This window comes from Medicago truncatula, chromosome 4 (genome assembly GCF_003473485.1).
Source record: "Medicago truncatula cultivar Jemalong A17 chromosome 4, MtrunA17r5.0-ANR, whole genome shotgun sequence".
NCBI classification, from domain to species: domain Eukaryota; kingdom Viridiplantae; phylum Streptophyta; class Magnoliopsida; order Fabales; family Fabaceae; genus Medicago; species Medicago truncatula.
The window spans coordinates 46,730,975-46,749,971 of NC_053045.1; the positions used below are offsets into that span (position 1 = coordinate 46,730,975).

An 18,997-nucleotide genomic window follows, 5' to 3' on the forward strand; every position below is an offset into this window, starting at 1 on the left:
CGTAAAACAATTTTCTCATTAATCAATATATAAGTTTTTTTTTTTTTTTTTTTTGTCCCTTCATGCAATCATTTTTTGGGGTACTTTCTTTCATCTATGAATTTTATATAGGCTTAATTGCACTTTTGGCCCTCTATGTTTTAAGAAGTTGCGATTTTGGACTCATAACTAATTAAAATACAAAACAGCCTCCTATGTATTGGATCTTTGGCAATTTTGGCCCTCTAACTAATTAAAATACAAAACAGCTCCCTATGTATTGGATGTTTGGCAGTTTTGGCCCCATAGATCAATTTTGACTCGGTCAACGCTGATGTGGCACTTCAAAGCCGCCACATGTGCATTGTTTTAATTAAAAATAAATTAAAAAAACCATATATAAATTAAAGAATTAAATAAATGAAAAAAAAACAAATAATTAAAAAAAAAAGGAAGGAAATCGTGTTCCAAAATCTGATTCTCCCTTTTCTTCCTCTCATCTCTCCTTAAAAAACTGCTCTCTCCAAAACCCTTTGTTCCAAAATCTTGAAGCTTTCTGCGACTGCTTCACCACCACCATGGATTTGCTCCGATTGAATCTCTCTCGTATTCGAATTGTAACCAGAAACACGAGGAAGTAAAGTGGCATTTTAATTTTTCAAACACAGGTAAACTAGTTGTAGCATTCAGGAACAAAGTTGATGAGGAAATATAAATAGAAACTATCATTATACTTTTAATAATGTAAACAATATATGTGATTGTTCTGATTTTTTTGGGAGATCATCAAATCAAATTGATAATACAGGGAGCTTTTATTCATGCATTCAAGGTAACATGTAGGAGTTATTGTGTCTCAGATGAGGAGTTTTAAAACACTTTTTAACTGATTCAAAAATTGATTCAAAAATAGATATTCATACTATTAAAGATTATTCAGATATTCTTGCATTATTCATGCTGAACTAATAATATTGCATTTATAACTGCAAATTAACAAATAACTGAGCAGTTTATAATAAATATACAGATAGGAAACGACAGAGTAAGGGAGTAAAAAAAGAATTTATATGATAAATATATCAAGCTATTGAATTGTTAAGGAACAATGTAGGTGTAATTCTTATTCAAGTTATGTATAAGCAACATGCAACTAATATAGCTGCCTTGTTTTGTGCCCTTTATATATGTCAAAGTGCATGTGATATGCTCCTTTTTCTTTTGATAAAAACGAAACTTTCGTTTCGTTCAATAGAACATTATTTCATTATCGTGCTTGCATTGAGCTACTCATCCTTTTTCCACTTTTTCCATGCTTCTGTCAATGGAGCAGGTTCTTGAATCAGTGTTTTAGAGAGAGATGAGAGGAAGAAGAGCTAAAATCAGATTTTGGAACAAAATTTCCTTCCTTTTTTTTTCTTTTTTTTTTTTAAATTATTTTTTGTTTTTTTTCTTCATTTATTTAATTCTTTAATTTATATGTGGCTTTTTTTATTTATTTTTAATTAAAACAATGCACACGTGGCGCCTTTGAAGTGCCACGTCAGCGTTGACCGAGTCAAAATTGGTCTAGGGGGCCAAAACTACCAAAGATCCAATACATAGGAGACTGTTTTGTATTTAATTAGTTAGGAGTCCAAAAGTGTAATTAAGCCTTCTATATATTATGTTAAGTAAACTAATTTTGACCTTTCACGTATAGATTATAATCATGGTTTGATAATACAAACACAAATGACAGTCAAAATTAATTCTAATAGTAAGCAGAGTTTTAAATTCGAGCTTTTACTCAAATAATGATTAAAGTTAATTATAATTCATTTGTAAAATCACTTTTAAGATGAGTAAAAGCATACATGGTACATTGTGAGAGATTTCCAAAATATGGTTGGAAGTTTGCAATCGACATATATAATAATGGGCATATAAATTGACCAACGTTTGGCTTGGCAGGTTGTGCTCTTTGTGGAAAGGTGTGGTGGCAAGTTTTTTTTTTAATTTTTTGATTACACAGAGGGAGAAATCCGTAAAAGAAAACATATTACAAAAGTAGAAAATTCTCTAATATTGGCATCAACAAAAAAAAGAAAATTGTGTCAGACAACTGTGGTCGCAAGTTTACAAAATGGTAACGTAGTATAATTTTATCCATCCCACCTTGATAACAAACATATATATATCGTTCAGTCTCCTTCCCCCTATGAAACAATGAACCAGTAACTTAGCTGGTGATGTGGTTGAATGACACTTGTCTAAGATGAGAACCGCACAGTGTCACTGGCACCTAGTGTCAGCACAAAGAATTTCGTCGCATCCTAGAATCAATATTTATTTATTTATTACTACCAATTTTTCTTCTGTTAATAACTTACGATCTGTGTTTATGTTTGTTTGATTCAGCTAGAATCCGTGATAGTGAGTGAGTGATACTACACACGTGACATGTTAAGACAAACATGCACGCATGCATGCTCAACAGTTCCGTTCCATTAATACTTCTATCTTATAAAACCATAACCCTCTTCATACTCAAACCCCAACTCATTCATTCTATTTGCAACACCACATTTTGCAAATACACACGTCGACTACTACATTACAAACATAACAAAAAAGAAAGACACTCATTCATCAGGTGAATTCATCATATATATATATAAAGTTTTATATTATATATGCTTTTTCAATTAATATGATCTTCATTATTTGGTATTGATCGAGTGGTAGTGGTAATTAATGTGATATATAGATAATGTATAGCTAGCTAGGGTCACTCACTCATTCATCATCATTACTAAAAAAAATTATACAAAATATATTTTGGCATTTATTCAAAAATATTCTACCCGTGAATGATTCAATTTTTGTTGTCTCCCACCTAATATATGCTGCCTATACAATTCCTTGGCCACAACAAGCTAAACAACAACAAAGAGTCACGAGATAGATATCAATACCATATTCACCATTTGTGGACTTACTATTTTTAATTCATGAATTTCCCAAACATATATACGTGTTCATTTTTGAGTGGAAATATTAAGTTCATATATATATATATATATATCAAAATAGTACGTACAAGCAAGTATTTGTCATAACAATATGAGTGTATTATAGGATAATTCAATTATGTGTATGTTGCTTTAGAATTTTGTAGAGTATTGTCCTAAGGATAAGGTGATATGATAGTTTGATACTTTGATTAACTAATTTTGCAAGCAAAATAAAGTTTCTAGTTCATAAAATGGAAAATTAAGTTTTTATTAGCTCAAATTAGAATGGTGGTTTATTGTGATTCACCATAAAAGTTTACATGTATTAATTGATCCATCATGATGATGCTAATTAGCTGTTGCTTAATCACTAAATCTGATACTTGATACTGTACGTATTGTCCTTAATTATTTCAATCAATAGCAATAAATGATACACATGCAGTATATAAGTATATACCATTGGTTTTGTTTTTCTGAAGCTGCATGTGTCTGTTGGTTTCTTAATTACTTACCAGGGGAAACCACAGAGAAACATGTTACATGCTTAAATCTTAATGAACAAAATTGATACTAATTAATTAAAGGCACCAGTTTTATGAATGGTTTATTACTTTTGTTTATTTTCTCCAAAAGTATATTCATATGCTAGCTTGTTTATTAAATTAAACAGCTTATTAGAGTATAAGCCAAAAGTATTCACTGTTTCTTAAGGTTCAAATAATTTTTTGTACACAAAGGAATGCATATGTATATATTCTCATAGTTTTATTAGTTTAAACAAAAGCAATTTAAAAATAAAGTGAAAATTAAAAGAAGTATAGTTTCTACTTTTTGCTTGATTTATTAGAATCTTTAAGCCTCATGATGTGATTTGGAATTTCCTGAAAATGTAATATTATTCACCGATATAGGAATATATAGGAGAGAAAATAATAGTAAGTGTATTGTATTTTTGAAGTATAAATAAGAAGAGAACCAACCAAAGTATGAGGGACCACAAATAAAAAAAAGTGAACATTAATTGTAATAGCTACAAAGAAAAATAACGAAGTTGAGGACCAAAATAAACCCTAGCTACTAAACCTTCAAAAGTGCTTTCAAAAGCCTCCAATCGTATCCTAATATACTTTTAACCAACACAAAATTGACACGTGGCAACATTTATATGCTTTGAGAAACCATTTAGTATGAACAATCAATCATATAGTAAGTTTTTTGAGTATAAATAAGAGATGATCCTTGCTAGACCAATCAATGTGCTATGTTTTAACAATAGACCTTAGCCATTCTTCTTTCTTCAATTTCAATCTCTTCCAATTATCTTTAACACAAATATAATATTTCTGAAACAGGAATTTTTGTCTCTATATATTGAAACAATCAATAATTTAGCAACATTTTGTTGTAGCACAATATTGGGCACATACAAATTTTGAATTTCTCATGGATCTCATTCATGGACTATTTATTCTTTGGATTACCTTTATATTACTTAATTTGAGAAATGTGGATGGAAGGAACCACCTTCACACCAAGCAAAAGAAAGTATCTTCCCTTCTTCCTTCCAACTCTTCTCCTAGTGTTCCTTCTGACCCTTACCCAAATGATCCTCGCGATTCGTCTTCGGACTGTATTTTCGATGTTACATCATTTGGAGCAATTGGAGATGGTTCAGCAGATGACACACCTGCATTCAAGAAAGCATGGAAAGCAGCTTGTGCTGTAGAGTCAGGGATTCTTCTGGTTCCAGAAAATTACACTTTTATGATCACTTCAATTATTTTTTCAGGTCCATGCAAACCAGGATTAGTATTTCAAGTAAGATAACTTTTTCAATTTCTAATTTCATCATATCATTTATTTTGTTACAAACAAATTATTATTTCTTAAAATACATGCACAAATTAAAATATGTATGTGTAAAACTATTTTAACGTTAGTTCGAATTCTTACTATTATAATAGTATAATACTAAAAAATTATTAACAAAGTTGAAATGTAATCAGGTGGATGGTATGCTAATGGCACCAGATGGACCTGATTCATGGCCAGAGGCAGATAGCAGAAATCAATGGCTTGTGTTCTATAAACTTGACCAAATGAGTCTTAATGGTACAGGAACCATTGAAGGAAATGGAGATCAATGGTGGGATCTTCCCTGCAAACCTCACAGGGTACGTAAAAAACTAATTTAAGAAAGTGACATTATAGTGTAATTTGTTTTACACGGTGAATGTGTACAAATTAATTTTGATTGGTACACGCCACTAACCAAAAATTAAACTTGGCATTTTTAGGGTCCAGATGGAAAAACTTTGTCAGGACCATGTGGAAGTCCAGCTGTGAGTAAAACCATTCAGCTCAGTCATTAAATAACATTCTATATGTAAATAATATAGGGTGAAATAATTTTTTTTTTATCTTAAAAATATAGCGAATTTTGATCATAGTTCCCAAAAATAAAAACGAGATGTTTTCATCTTATCAAAATTTTCCATTTTGATTTTGGTCTCTAATGGTCAATTTATGTTTATGCTAATGTCAACGTAATCATGATCATTTTATATTCAAGATGTATTAAATGTATCTCCAACGCCTATGTGTATCTATATTATACATTAAAGAAATGTTAAGAAGATGTCAAAATTATATCAATTAGGGACAAAAATATCCTATTTTTATTTTTAAGGATTAAAATTAAAATTCGTTATATTTTTAGGGAAGAAAAACTTATTTAATTGAATAATATATTGCTAAATTTTGATATTTGTAGATGATACGGTTCTTCATGAGCTCCAATTTATATGTGAATGGACTAAAAATTGAAAACAGTCCTCAGTTCCACATGATATTTAATGGCTGCCAAGGAGTAATGATCAATATGTTATCCATTTCTGCACCAAAACTTAGCCCCAACACTGATGGAATACATGTTGAAAACTCAAAAGATGTTGGGATATATAACTCCTTAATAAGCAATGGTAATGGCTATATATAATCCAATATTTACTTAATTTTACCATTTTTATATAAGCAACCAGCTTAATATAATAACATGATTTGAATGAACAGGTGATGATTGCATTTCAATTGGACCCGGGACTTCAAATGTGGAAATAGCTGGTGTAACTTGTGGTCCTAGCCACGGGATTAGGTACATTATTATATAATCTATTCTTATTTTGTATTTTTCTAGTAGTACATGTACATATCAACATGGGTCACTAAGATTAGTGTTTTGTTAATTTTGTACAGCATAGGAAGTCTTGGTGTGCACAATTCTCAAGCATGTGTCTCAAACTTAACAGTCCGTGACACAGTGATAAGAGAATCAGACAATGGACTAAGAATAAAGACATGGCAAGGTGGAATGGGATCTGTGTCAAATTTAAAATTTGAGAACATACAAATGGAGAATGTAGGAAACTGCATCCTTATAGACCAATACTATTGTTTGACAAAGGAATGTCTAAATCAAACTTCAGCTGTACATGTTAATGATGTGTCCTACAAAAACATTAAGGGTACTTATGATGTTAGAACTGCTCCTATTCATTTTGCTTGTAGTGACACTGTTGCTTGTACAAACATAACACTCTCTGAGGTTGAGCTTTTGCCATTTGAAGGTGAATTGTTGGATGACCCTTTTTGTTGGAATGCTTATGGGGCTCAAGAGACTTTGACTATACCTCCAATTAATTGTTTAAGGGAAGGTGACCCTGAGACTGTTGGTGATCTTTCTACATATCAATGTAGTAATTAGTTAATGATGTATTATTAGTCTAAATTTGGGTAGAAGATATATTATATTATAGTATATTACATTAGGTATAGAGTTGTGAGAACAATTTTTTTTTTTTTGATTGTTATGGTTTTTTATGTTGTGCCTCTTAGGATTCGTCCCTATTTGGGTGTGTTTTCCCATAGTGAGCGATGAGTTGCTGAATTGGTTCATTTTTTTGGACCTACATTGTGAAAGCATGATTCAACATTTATACTTATTATTATGTGGCTGAAATAGTATACATTTTTTGTTCCCTTTAAATCTAAATATCTTGTTGATAAAACAAAAAATCTAAATATCTTGTTATCCCATTTTCATTTATCAGAAATACTTTGTGCACTTGACCAAAAAAAAATAAAATTAACTTTGTGCAACCAACATGTTTGGATGAAGTAACTGTAAATTTTAAAAAATTAAAAAATTTATACAATCTAAATGATTCAATTGAGCTGCTTTTTTATTTTTAAATATTTTTGTTTGGATAAAGTAATGAAAAATTTCATTGTTGACATTTTTGGGCAGCTTTTTAGGCAAATATCAGTATTATTAATCGAATACTTGTAATGCAAAAAATTTATTTAACCCAAAATTATATTTTTAGGACAAAACTCAATCACATGTGTGATCCGGCCGATCCTAAAATTTTTAGTGTACAAGGGCAACTAAAATAACAGTGTAGCCATAATCATATGACAAATTCTATGGTACACCTAATAATTTGAGTGTATTGGTACATCAAATTCTTAAATTAATAGTTAAATGAGTTTTTTTTGTAGGAAAAAATTATTTCTATGATCTATAATTATAATAACTAAATCTTATTTACCAAAAATGTCAACGCAATAAAATTTGATTTTTCTGAATTCTTATTACTCATAATAGAGAATTTTGATTATTTTTTACAATAAAATGTAAAAAAAATTAGTATGATTTTTATTAAAAATGAAATGATATTTTTTCTTATAAAATGATATTTTCTAAAATATATATGTCAACAAACACCTATTTTTTTCATAAAAAATTATAATTAATTTACAAAAGTTGTAAGCGAGAGTACCGATACACCGTAATTTGCAGGTGTACCGTAGAAGTTCCCTAATCATATTATTAGAATTTTTTAACAAAGAGATCAGGGGTACCAAATGAAGATAAAAGTGTAGGTCCAAATTTACAAGAAAAAAATAATAAATTAAAAGGCAAATTCTTTTATGGATAACAACACTTGTAGGGATTCATTTCTTGAAAATAAAATAAAAAACACTTGTAGGGATTCATGAACAACTAGTTAAAATATATAATACACCTCATTGTATGACAAATAAATTTAAGAAATGTCATAACAAACAATACAAGAAAACACCACTAATTTTTTATTTATTTTTAAAACGGACCAAGCTCTAGTCATAATAAACAACTAAATTTATTATTTTGTTGATATAAAATTATCTAAAATTTAAACAACTTAACGCGATGTAAAACTCTTATCTGCACAACATGATGCTACAGAGCTTGACGCGAAAAGAGTTGTTGACAGCTTCTTATCGGCACAACATGATGCTAATGAGTTTGGTAGCATAATACACGGATGTAAAACTCTTTTCAATTTATTTTATGAAAACTTTAGTGTGAAGTTTATTCATGAGGTTGTCCATAAATTAGTTAAGGCGGCCTCATAATCAGCTAATTTCTAGATTTTGGTTAATATACTAGAATGTATTGAACACATTTTGATTAATGAAATGTTATAAACTTATTCCTCTAATCCTCTAAAAAAAACTTAAATCCTAACTAGTCATTATGATATTTATTGTTGCTGCGAAGATTCACGTCTTAATTGAATCAATTAACAAAAATAAGTATTTTAGAAATCAGAAATGATAAATGAACACAGTGTTTATACACAAAATGAACACGGTCGGTATGATTATACGGTATTTTCCTTTCTTTATTTTTTTTCTTTCCCTCTTCCTCTTCCTCTCCCCTTCTCTGCAATTTTCACTCACTGTCCTTTCTTCTCTCTCATCTCATCTCCCTCTTCTCTGTCAATACACCGAAAGTTGCAAGAGAGACGAAAAACTGAACGGATCTTTGACGGAGGATATTGAGCGGATCTCGGATGGCATAAGGGAGAGAAGAGGTTGTCGTCGTCGGTGGTGGTCACTGTTGACGACTACAGTGGTTGTGAGGACGGAGGTCGGACGCCGGTGGAATAATAGAGAGAGAGGACACACGAAGAGTAAAAATGAAGAAGAGGGGGTTGGTGGTGGTTGTTGTTGATGACCATGGTGGTTATGAGTACGGCGGTGGGGGTAGGTGGCGGTGGGGGATGACGGTGGTAGTGAGAAGGATCTCCAATGGAGAGAAAGAAGCACACGTAAGGAAGGATGGAAGAAGATGGGTGTTGTATATTTACAATACTGCCCCTACTTTAAGGTTGAAATATCAAAATTACCCATGATGTCTGTATTGTGTTCAAAAGTATGTGTTTAGTTATCATTTCTTTTTTTCGAAAAAAAAGAAATGATAACTAAACACATACTTTTGTCTTCATGTACACGAGTATAAAATGAGTTCCAAAGCGAGGAACAAGAGAAACTCTAGGAGAAAAGCATGTGTTTACCTATTTTTTTCCTTCATGTACACGAGTATAAGGAATATATGTTTAATTATCTTTATAGCTTTTGTCTCTTTATGAAAATGAGTTCCAAAGCGAGGAACAAGAGAAACTCTAGGAGAAATTCGGAATGAAACATACATTTACTATGATCTATAGATTTCTTTTTTTGAAACTCATTGTTTAGTTATCATTTCTTCTTCCTTCACATTGTTGTTCTTAGAGAGAGTGAAGAAAAAAACTTCTTCACTACCACTATTCGTTTTTGATCGATCGTTTACCCTCTACCACTGTGCCGTCAGAATCTCCAAAAGGTTTAAGGTTTTCTTTGTCAGCCGCCGCCATCGTTTTTCGAGTGCCATCGTGAAGCTTTGTGGAGGTTTTTTTGTTGTTGCCGGATTATGTTGTTTTGGAGGCAGTTTGCTTTTGTGTTTATGTGTTTATTGTGTTTTTGTGATTGTGTTTGATGAGTTGACCTCTTCGATTCTCTGATGTTCTCAATTTGTTGAGATCTGCAGGCTTCAAGGCATTATGGCTTCCTCCACTCTAGTCCTCTTGTTGCTCGAAATAAATTTTATGCTTGATGTTGTGTTCAAGGAGCTGTAGACACTAGGATTTTGATATCGTGTTGTCGGTTGATCTATTCGCCAATTTTAAAACCCCAATGCTCTTTGCAAATGTTCACTTGTTATATTTTTTGTAACTTGATTTCGCTCCCATACGCGGGTTCGCTGGCTTGCGCCCGTAATGAGTGAATATTTGTTCTGATAGTTTAAGGTTGATCCACTTGGTCTGTTTTTATCAAGATGTACTCCCGTTTGGTGTATTCATGAGTCAGGTTTTATGTCCCCCGGTCTCTATATATGTTTGTTTTAATTTATTATAATTTTGTTTTGCTTTAAAAAAATGATATTGAGAAATGCACCAATACTTGACAACACACTTAAAACAATTTTTCTCTTTATCTTTCACTTAGACACTTTTTCTTAATATATGTGTGAAATGAGCAAAAGACTCGCATAATTGGGACATAAGGACTTTTAAATTTGTGGCTTGAGCTCTTGGAGTATGCTCCTCCTCAAGGTCTTAGGTTCGATTCTCTCCGATGGCAATTTCGGTGGGCTAATTTAGTTTCTTCAAAATAAATAAAATTACATTAAATATAATATATGAATAATTTTAAATTAGAAAATTAATTTAAGTGTTAGATAATCACACACAATTAATTTTATCTTATTCTCATAAATTAAATATGACTCTTGAAATCATGCAATTTAATCACAAAGAACATCACCAACTACATGCATTACACAACCAATATGTCTTACAAAGAATATATATCTTACTTATTCTTCATGTGTTAAATATGACTTTTAGTTCATACAAGGTGTGTGAGAATAAAGTTATATATGTTAGAAATACAAAGAACTGATTGTAAATTTTAATCCCTGTTAAATTAAATAATTTATATACATTATCGTTCAAATATCAGATTTTGTTTTTGAAAAATCACATAAAATCATGCAATTCAAGTGTTAGATAATCACACACAATTAATTTTATCTTACTATCATTAATTAAACATGACTCTTGAAATCATGCAATTCAATCACAAAGAACATCACCAACTACATGCATGATACAACCAATATATCTTACAAATAATATATATCTTACTTATTCAATAACTCACTTACACTATTTAAAAAAATAAATGATCTCATATATATATATATATATATATATATTATGTATTATTAAAAAAGTATCGATTAAGTATGATGCACCGAAAGCTTGCCTATTCGACCTTGCTAAGGATATGTGATGGATCTTTTATCACAACTTGATCCAATTATCTTTAAAATAGTTACATAGTTTGTTTTTTGACAAGAAAATAGTTAAATAGTTGAAATTCTAAAATGATTAATTCACAATGGCATGAGAAAACAATATTCCTTTTTTTTAGACATGAAAGTAAAAAAAAAATTGTGAATCAAGTATAATACAAATGGAAACAAACTAAGAAAAGTAAGCAAAAAGTGTGAATCAATATTGCCAAACAAATTGTAGCAAACTAAGAAATAACCAAAACCATTTTGACTTTTGTATACTCCCTCCGTTCCTTTTTAAGTGTTTTTTAAAAAACTTAACACCAAAACAGCGATGTATATTTTTGCACATTTTCTTTCTATTATACCTAATTTTAATCCACCAATAAATTTCTATTTTTTGCACACACCTTATCTTTCCAATAAATTTAATATATTATCTTTTTCTTGTAACAAACAAATGTCAGTTATTATCTTTTTCTCAAACAAATTCCTATTTTTTTGCGCACTTTCTCTCTCATAAGAAACAATTGTCAATTTCCTAAATATTGTGAACATCTTTTTGATTATTTTAAGTCAATATAAAAATTATTTCAACTTCACATTAATCAAAAGTTAAGAACAAATTAACTTTCTTCCAACTCCTTTAATCAAAGTTAAGGCTTCAACCAATGCTAGATTCACACGTGAAACTTTTAACAATTGCTATTCATCTTATCTTATTTATAGAATTTTAACTCTTCTTGAAACCATTGTTTGGAACAAAATTTTGTTTAAATTTGAAGATAACAAGAAACAAACTTTGTTTTAAAATAACAAACAAACTTTAGTTTTTCAAATAGATAGCATTAATTAGTTTTACTAAAAAAGATAAAAGTAATTGTCAAAGGATATAATTGACAAATTCTACCCTTAAAATATTAAAAAAACAGTTAAATAGGAACAAAAAATTCACTTTAAAAAGATACTTAAAAAGGAACGGAGGGAGTAATATTTAGTTGAAAGGAATGCTGTTTTCTTGAAAGAAAGAAAAAAAGTTGAATAATCCATTGGTCAATAAAATTTTGGTTTGTGACGATTCTACCCATTGTCGCCGTCGTCGGACACCCTTCTGTGGAGTTGCCTTCCAAGAAACTTAGTGTTGCTTTGTATTGGGAATATATGACATGAATCCGGGTGTCAGATATAATGTGGATTTACGTTCCAAATTTACCAGTGTCGTTGGTCTCGCCGGAGAAGGTGTCGTCGGAGAATCTCTGTATTGGAGTTTCAAGAAGTCTACCGTCGAAGATGCTTCCAGAAAGTCTATTACTTTCGCTGAAGATGTGGATCAGCGTTCCAAAAATTCTGTCGAAAACACTTTGAGGAAGAAAGATTCAGGTTGCAATTGTTGCGATGAAGAGTTCAAATCATTAGCAATTGCAATAGCAATGGGTGCCCCTACTGTAGTAGCGAAAGATGTGTCAAACGCAACTACGGCAACGGTTGAAGCAACCACTGCTGCCGCCAATACGACAACAACGGCTGCATCATTATTGTTATTTTGAATGCAATTGATTTTGGAATAATAAAATCCTTTTGGATAGTATTTAAAAATAGTCCCCTTATTTTGCGAAACTGCAATTTTGGACAAGCAAAAGCCACGTCATATTTATGTTTTGTAAAGTAAAAAAACTTTTTATTCGTTTCAATCATTTTTAAAATTGGACAAGTGAAAGTCATGGCAATAAATATACTTTTGTAATTAGATTTTTTTTTTTTAGCTTTCGCATCGATTTCCGAACTACCAAAGATGGACGACTAATCCGACTCATGCGTAGAGACATGCACTAGACAAGCGTTGTTTTCCCTAAAAATCGAACCTGGTATTCCCGAGTACGTCCTTGGAAGAAGCTCATTGCCACTGAAGCTCAAGTAACTTGGTTTGTAATTAGAAAGTTTGTATTGCTTAAAACCATAATACTCTTTGCAAATAAATTTATTATAGATTATGGTTATTTAATACAACAATCAAGTTTTATCCCACTAAATGAAGTCGGTTACATAGATCAAATCACATCATAGTGTTCTATTATAGAACATATTTGAATCCAACATTCAAATCTAAATCTTTTCTAACAATTTCTCTTATAATTTTATAGATCTTCCTCTACCTTTTTTGACCTAGCTCTCCTCGACTTGATCTACTATTCTTATGGTCTTCTCTTTGTCCAAACTATCTAAGTATATTTTCTATCAACTTTTCTACTATCGCCGTCTATCATTTGGAGAAATATCTTAGGTTGAAATCTAAGAAAAATTAAAAAAGACATTTGCTCAAATGGCAAAGGGTAAAAGTGCATTTATGATTTATCCCATTTATGGGTTAGGATAACACAGCTGCAAAAGATTCACCAAATTATAAGCTGGTTCCTTGAAAGCAAGATTCATCAAATTATACTAGTTCATTCGGGGACATGGCTAGTTAAGAATTGAGACCTAATGCTAATCAATCAATGAAAAAATGAACTTCGTGAATACATGACTAAAATCTTTGACATCCTTCTAAGTTATAATTCATGGGGAATATAGCACTTCATCTTTGATATCCTTCTACAACCACAAGACCCTATATCCTTGAGTGGCAAGTAATGATATGAGGCAGCACAAGTACACAACATCATATTGGATTTATTTTTTCTAGTCCAAACTCATTAATTTTTCCTCTCCGCTCTCCACAAATACTATTAATAACAAACGTTTCCTCTCCAAAAATAAACTGTTCCGAAATTATAAGTGGATGAACAATCAAATCTAATTAAAATTAAAACTTATAGTTAATTAATTAGGATTTTTACAGCATAAAAACCCATACACATAAGAGAACAAAAAGATACATAAAGTTTGTTTATATTTTCTATATATAGTTAAACAACAAAATATAAAGCCAAGACAGACACATATACTAGAATACTACATTATATTATACTATATAGTATCATTAGGATACATTAATAAGTAGGAGGCAGATTATCAAACATTGGTGAACCTAAGATATTCCTTTTTGGATGGAAGATCTGCAGTCTTAAAACCTTGAGGGAACATATCCTTAGCTTGGTCATTGGTAACATCAGGAGAAATGACAACAGGTTCCCCTGGCTTCCAGTTAGCAGGGGTTGCAATTTTGTACTTTGAGGCTTTCTGTAGTGACTCCACCACCCTCAGCACTTCATCCATGTTCCTCCCAGTTTGTGCAGGGTAAAGAAAACTCAACTTAATCTGTAACAACTTAAACAATCATCTAGGGAAGAAAAAAAGACTGCAAAATTTTATAAAATTAATTCAGTCAAAATATTTTTGTACCTTTTTATCTGGTCCCACAATATGAAGAGCCCTTGATGGTAAATTTCCATTTGAATCTTTCTCATCAGGATCAACCATGTTGAGTTGCTTGATGATTTCTCTTTTAGGATCAGAAATTATTGGATAGTTAACCTTTGCACCTGGCTGCATTTACAATTACAAAAATATCAACAAGAATATGAAAATTTTGGTGTGCATGCATGTGGAAAATAGGAAAACTTACAGTATGTGCTTCAATGTCTTTGATCCACTCCTTGTGAGATTCAAGATCATCACAAGACATACCTAACAGCATAACTCCTCGTTTGTTAAACTCAGAAGCATATTGAGCCATCTTACCAAGCTCAGTGGTACAAACTGGGGTGAAATCACCTGGATGAGAGAAGAGAATGGTCCATGAATCAGAACAGAAGTGATGGAGTTTGATCTTGCCTTGGGTGGTATCAACTTCAAGGTCAGGAATAGTGTCTCCAATAGTAAGGCCTGGCATATTCAATGCAAACAGAGATTACTAGTTTTGTGATGAATGAGAATGTGTGATGTGGTTATAAATATAAATAGAGGACAGAGTTGATTGCATGAAGAGAACGTGGCAAGTTAGTGGTGTATGAACGTGTGACATTGATGTTGCTTACATAGTTATATCAACTCCCACGTATACATACTTCCTAGTTTATTTTTTACCTTTGTTCATCTAACCACTTGTTTTAATCAAATTGGATGTTGCTGCAGATCGATGTAATAAAAATGAAAAAACTTCTTGTTTCCGTTGCCGGGACTTGAACCCGGGTCTTTCGGGTGAGAGCCGAATATCCTGACCAACTAGACTACAACGGATTCATGTTTATATTGATATATTATCTATATTTAAAGCATAAACCTAATCTTCATCATCTCTATTTTCTTTCTATTGATTATTTTAAAATTCCCTTTTTTATTTGTTGCAGTGGATTACTTTTAGTTTTATCATTATAGGTTAGTCTTTTGAGCTCAATTATTATACATCTTATTTGTCAACGAATTGAATTATTGAAAGACATTAAGCAGGAGGAGTTTCTAATCATCTTTTTTTTTTTTGGTTCAATTTAGTGTATCATCTAATTTATAAAGTATGAAATTTCAATCCACACAAAGGAACTTGATCTTTTAAACTTTACCGCACACTTAGATATATCGGAGAATATGCAGTTTTTTTTTTTGTATAATCCGGGTATCCTCTGCGCGTAACAGTAGAGACTAATCTCTCGAGCATTGTGGGGGTCAAATGGGCGGCAGACTCTTCCTAAGAGTTTTAACGCTGTTGCATGCCCAAAGCTGGATTCGAACTCATGACCTTGGTTAAGCTAGAAGAGACTCGTTCCATCTCATTTAAGCACTTTTGGGTGGAGAATATGCAGTTTTGAAAAGGAATATATGTTCATATTTTTTTCTTGAGTAATGTTATTTGAACAACCATATGAGACAACTTTTGTGACAACTTATTTTCTCTCTCTTTTCATTGGTCAAAAACAATAGAGAGAGAAAAAAGAAGAGGGAGAATAAGAGAATAATGTGAATATAAGAGAGAAAGTTGTCAAAAAGTTGTGAGAAAGTGGTTGTACAAATATCATTTTTCTTTTTTCTTACATATTAAACAAGTGCGTGTGTTTTTTTAAATAACTAAACTTTTTAATTAAAACGAAATAGCACTTGTATTTTTTTGCTTTTGAATAATAAAATAAGATCAGAAAGCATCTAAGGTTTGCTTTATCAATGAAATACCATACAAGTTAAATTGCAAGATGCAGAGATCTTCAAAGATCACAATAAGCCTTTTCTTAGACGAACTATTATACTGAATATTAGAAAACAATAAAAATTATTCCTTTTGATTCCTAAAATTCTTGCAGCCTGATTCTTAATTAACATAAATTTGTGTAGTTTTTTACCACCCTCCTTAACTCATTTGGTGTCTCAACGCTCAACTTAAACCAATGGTCCACTTCAAAGACAAGAAGCACAACACCAAACAGTTCATTGCAAGTTCAGGCTTTTGCTTCATTTTGATGTTTTAGTGTGTTGTAGCACACCCTCTTTGAGTCACTTAGTTTTCTTATAAAGATCAATATTGGTAAATTGTTTAATGCTAATGTAGAGTAGGATTTGAACCTTGGTTTGGTCTCTAATGACTCTCAATTCCTTTATCTCACAATCTCAACTCAACCATCACCTTTTTGACTCTCAAGTCAACTTTTTTTTACAATGTCTTTTAGTTCACTCGGTTTTTATTTTCATTTCCGTAATAGAGAAAGAGTATTTGTATTAATCTCTTCTTTTACTTTTTCAAGTTAATCTCAAAGGTTCATTATACCAATTTACAAATCCTCTAATTTTTGAGAGAGTAAAAGAAAAAATCAGTGGTTTGTAAGAGAAAAAGTATATGTCTGCTACCATTGTTATGTCGACTTCTGTAACATGTGTTTTTTCATACGCATTGTTGAATGGTCAAACTCTGGATTTGGTAAAAAGCTCAAACATCTACTTACTTGTTGCTATATTTTACATATTTACTTAATCATATTTTACTATATTATATTACTCTATTAAAGTGTTATTTTTAAAATGTATACATACATCGACAACATAGTAAAACATAAGTGGAATCTTTATAAAATATGTTTAAATCAAATGAATTTAATTAGTACTCATTGTCACTATACAAAGATACACAAAATTTCAAAAAAATAAAATAAAATAAGGGACACAAAACTTAAATTATATTTCACTTTATAAACATTTATACAGATATTTAGAAAACCTGGCAGAAAACATTGAAGTATATAGCTCCACTACAAATAAAACCTTTGTTGTAGAACATTTTTTCAGAAGCCACAAAGATAAATAATAATTTTACTGGATAGTAATGTATTCAATGGCCTAGATTTTATCGTATATAAAATTAAAACGCAAATAAAGATGGTGATGATGATGTACATACTCGTGACATATTCAATTGGAACTATATACTCTCAATCTCACAAAAAAAAAAAAAAAAAAAAAAAAAAAACAAGTTATACCTTGTACCGTATATTTTCCATTACTTTACTTAAAGTAAAAAAAAAAAAAAATTGCTAGCTCAAAAAAGAAGGAAATTCATATATATTAACTCAAATCTTGTCTTGTATTAATCTTACAGACAAGGCCTGGAGATTAATCTACATAAAATTAATAACTAGCTAGCTCTCTATATATATACTCATAATATTAATTTCTAAGCTATATATGATAATATAATTACTAGACTTGAGTAAGATGCCTGCAAGTAGGACAAGAAGAATGAGATAACAACCACTTATCAATACAAACCACATGGAAATGATGATTGCATTTTGGTAGGAACCTTATCTGGTCTCCATTACAGAACTCAGCTAAACAAATTACACAACTAGAAGTTGAAGATGGAGAACCTGAGTCATGAGTACTAAATGTTGAAGTTGGTAAAGCCACCATTTCTTTTTTCTTGATTCCGGAATTCAACCTCCTAGAAGCAATCCATTGCATAGGCTCAGTAACTACACGACCAAGACATTGAAAAGCACATTGTAACATTGTGTTAAGACCAAGAGCACAAACAATGGCACATAAAATGGCTGCTACAAGAACCATCCAATCAAAACCAGCTACTTGTTCATGATCATGGTGCTTGTTGTCACATGGTATGGGAGATTGAGAGTGAGAATGAGAATTATTTTCAGCCATATGGAGATGGAAAAGTAATGAATAATAATGGGAATTTGGAACATATTAAGAAGAAAGTGGGAAACATTGAGAGGGTGACACATATATGAAGAAAATAATTTGGTACATGAAAAATATAAGCACTAAAACAAATGGGATGTTTTTATTCATTGATTGTAGTCAAAGAAAAATAATGAGTGATTAAATAGATACGGTGGACATGAGAGATGCTTAGTTGATAATCCACTGCTCTTTCCTTTTTGTATATGCGCTTCTTAGGAATCAAAAAGCAAGTGATTTTGATTGCTCCTCAGATTAGGTATGTTCTGGTGTCGGACACGTGTCGTATCCGACACTGACACTTGTAATTACACTGAATAATATGATTTTTTCAAATTATTAGCTGTGTCGGAGTGTCGATGTTTGAGTTGTGTCCGATGTCCGTGTTTGTATTTCATAGATCTTCAATGAATGTTAGTCTGCTTTTATGAAATGGAACATATTTTGTTGTGGATACTAAATTTTCTATACTTCTATGTTTGGTTCAAATTATAAAATTAAACAAACCAACAATAACCTTGTTAAGGGCTTTGATGTGATGGAACTCGAAATGATTGAATCCACTAACAAGTTATCTCTTTCTTTTGCCTTCCACTTCCTGGTAATGGTGCGGCGTGGGGCTGCCGCAAGTTGTGAAAATGGGAACCGGGGAGGATGCATTTTGTTTTTCCAA

The 18,997-nt window shown here is 31.2% G+C and overlaps 3 protein-coding genes and 1 non-coding gene across 4 annotated transcripts; 1 reads left to right on the plus strand and 3 right to left on the minus strand.

Annotated features, from left to right (window-relative positions):
* Positions 1-3,965: 3,965 nt before the first annotated feature.
* LOC25493429 (polygalacturonase At1g48100) lies at positions 3,966-7,023 on the plus strand. The gene is made up of 6 exons (XM_013601925.3): positions 3,966-4,796; positions 4,985-5,152; positions 5,276-5,320; positions 5,752-5,959; positions 6,051-6,132; positions 6,234-7,023. The coding sequence occupies exons 1-6, from the start codon at positions 4,422-4,424 to the stop codon at positions 6,739-6,741; spliced, it is 1,386 nt and encodes a 461-aa protein (XP_013457379.1). The 5' UTR covers positions 3,966-4,421; the 3' UTR covers positions 6,742-7,023.
* Positions 7,024-14,035: 7,012 nt separating this feature from the next.
* LOC25493431 (1-Cys peroxiredoxin) lies at positions 14,036-15,085 on the minus strand. Its single transcript, XM_013601927.3, has 3 exons — positions 14,771-15,085; positions 14,548-14,691; positions 14,036-14,463 (listed from the first exon to the last, which is right to left on the minus strand). Exons 1-3 carry the CDS (start codon positions 15,035-15,037, stop codon positions 14,218-14,220), a joined length of 657 nt encoding a protein of 218 aa, XP_013457381.1. The 5' UTR covers positions 15,038-15,085; the 3' UTR covers positions 14,036-14,217.
* Positions 15,086-15,311: 226 nt separating this feature from the next.
* TRNAE-CUC (transfer RNA glutamic acid (anticodon CUC)) lies at positions 15,312-15,384 on the minus strand. The gene has a single exon. It is a non-coding gene; the product is annotated as a tRNA-Glu (tRNA).
* Positions 15,385-17,658: 2,274 nt separating this feature from the next.
* On the minus strand, positions 17,659-18,589 carry LOC25493433 (RING-H2 finger protein ATL78). The gene has a single exon (XM_013601928.3). The coding sequence runs from the start codon at positions 18,283-18,285 to the stop codon at positions 17,824-17,826; it is 462 nt and encodes a 153-aa protein (XP_013457382.1). The 5' UTR covers positions 18,286-18,589; the 3' UTR covers positions 17,659-17,823.
* Positions 18,590-18,997: the final 408 nt, after the last annotated feature.

Coding starts and splice junctions, on each gene's coding strand:
- LOC25493429 (XM_013601925.3), top strand. CDS start 4,422: ATGGATCTCATTCATGGACTATTTATTCTTTGGATTACCTTTATATTA. Junction 5,321..5,751: donor GACCATGTGGAAGTCCAGCT/GTGAGTAAAACC, acceptor TGATATTTGTAG/ATGATACGGTTCTTCATGAG. Junction 5,960..6,050: donor TAACTCCTTAATAAGCAATG/GTAATGGCTATA, acceptor TTGAATGAACAG/GTGATGATTGCATTTCAATT.
- LOC25493431 (XM_013601927.3), bottom strand. CDS start 15,037: ATGCCAGGCCTTACTATTGGAGACACTATTCCTGACCTTGAAGTTGAT. Junction 14,692..14,770: donor AAGACATTGAAGCACATACT/GTAAGTTTTCCT, acceptor TTGTAAATGCAG/CCAGGTGCAAAGGTTAACTA. Junction 14,464..14,547: donor TTGTGGGACCAGATAAAAAG/GTACAAAAATAT, acceptor AAGTTGTTACAG/ATTAAGTTGAGTTTTCTTTA.
- LOC25493433 (XM_013601928.3), bottom strand. CDS start 18,285: ATGGCTGAAAATAATTCTCATTCTCACTCTCAATCTCCCATACCATGT.